This window comes from Pistacia vera, unplaced genomic scaffold, assembly GCF_008641045.1.
Source record: "Pistacia vera cultivar Batoury unplaced genomic scaffold, PisVer_v2 Contig63, whole genome shotgun sequence".
NCBI classification, from domain to species: domain Eukaryota; kingdom Viridiplantae; phylum Streptophyta; class Magnoliopsida; order Sapindales; family Anacardiaceae; genus Pistacia; species Pistacia vera.
In genome coordinates, this window is record NW_022196479.1 from 718,101 (window position 1) to 719,657 (window position 1,557).

Genomic DNA, 1,557 nt, shown 5'->3' on the forward strand with positions numbered 1-1,557 from the left:
ATGGTTTCTCAAATTGAAGTCAAATTTGACATTGATGCCAATGGTATTCTCTCTGTCACCGCTGTTGACAGCGGTACAGGGAAGAAGCAAGACATCATGATTACTGGCGCTAGCATCTTTCCCAGTGATGAGGTGAGTTTGATTCTAACGAGCTAATTGAATTCCAAAATTGCCTCAAGTTATGACCATAGGCTGCTTCAGACTATTGTTCGGAAGTACTGCAGGATTTAGGTTTATAATAATTCAGTTAAGAACCTTTATGATAAATGGTATTACTGTTAATGTGGATTCATGTCTTTTTTTTTTTTTTTTAAAATATTTGTCGTGTTTGTTACCAGATTTAGGTTGCATATAGAACTGAGAGCTAGCTATACTTCAAGCACTTTTAAGGTTAGATCAAAAGAGCTTTTGAATGCAATCAACTTTTGACCTATTTGATGATTTTTTATCCAGTTTTATAGAAATGAAATTTCAAAAAGGTGGAATTATCAGGCAGATTCGGTTGTCTACCAGACAGAGAAGCAACTAAAGAGCTTGGAGCCCTGTCAAAGAGAAAGTTGAGGCAAATTATTAGGGCTAAAGGATCAATTTCAGGAGGCTCTACCGAGGGAATGAAAGATTTCTTGCCTGCACTTAATCAAGAAGTCATGCATCTTGGCCAGTCCCTTCAAGACCAGCCGGTGCTGGACCTGCACCCTGTACCTGGGGCTGGGTGGGGCTGGGGCTGAAGCTGCCCTCAGATTTATCGGCATAGAGACCGGACAGTGATGTCATTGACGCTGTTTTACAGACAGAAAGTGAGAAGAGCCAAGTTTTTTGACCACTCAAATTGATTGGAATCTGTATAAGAAAATGATTTTGTAGGGATGGAAGATGGTTTGGGTTGTCTTTTTTGTTGCATGGAGAACGGATTTGAAATGTGTATAAGATAGATAATTCTATCTCTTCATTCCAGACCATAATCTTGAATAATTTTTTCTTATAATAATTTATGATATTTCCGAAACTTCATCAAAAGTTTTACATCATCCTTAATTGCTTATTTCTAGAATTGAGCAATGCCATAATCAATGTAATTATTTATTTTTTCTAATTTTCTATGTTTTCTTCTCCATTTCTATTTACTTTATTATTTCAGATTTCAAATTCTCTGGTTCTTCTTCTCCATGCTCTCTTCTCCATCGTCGACAAACCAAACTCTAATCCAAATCACCGAAACCAGGTGTCCGGCCTATCATTTCAAAGCTTCTAAAATCTAACGGGGAACCAAAAGGAGAAGTGAACCGAGTGACCACCGTGGGTTCTCCGAATTCTGCCATACTCTATCGCGGCTCTTCTCTAGGAAAGGGTGAGTCTCTCAATACGATCCAATGTCCTCTTTCAATTGAATTTATGTTGACTTTTATCTAATTATTCATGGTTCAGGATTGTGAATGTGTTGCTTGTATCACTTTGTGGTTTCTCAATTTGAGTATGTTTTCCCTTTTTCTTGGTTTAGCTTAACTTTATATGCTTTTATGCACTATATTTTATGTTATTCAGCAACTGTTACTCGTT

General features: G+C 37.2%; 1 protein-coding gene across 1 annotated transcript; it reads left to right on the top strand.

Moving 5' to 3' along the window:
* LOC116111212 (stromal 70 kDa heat shock-related protein, chloroplastic-like) lies at positions 1 to 728 on the top strand. The gene is made up of 2 exons (XM_031397406.1): positions 1 to 132; positions 480 to 728. The coding sequence occupies exons 1-2, from the start codon at positions 1 to 3 to the stop codon at positions 726 to 728; spliced, it is 381 nt and encodes a 126-aa protein (XP_031253266.1).
* Positions 729 to 1,557: the final 829 nt, after the last annotated feature.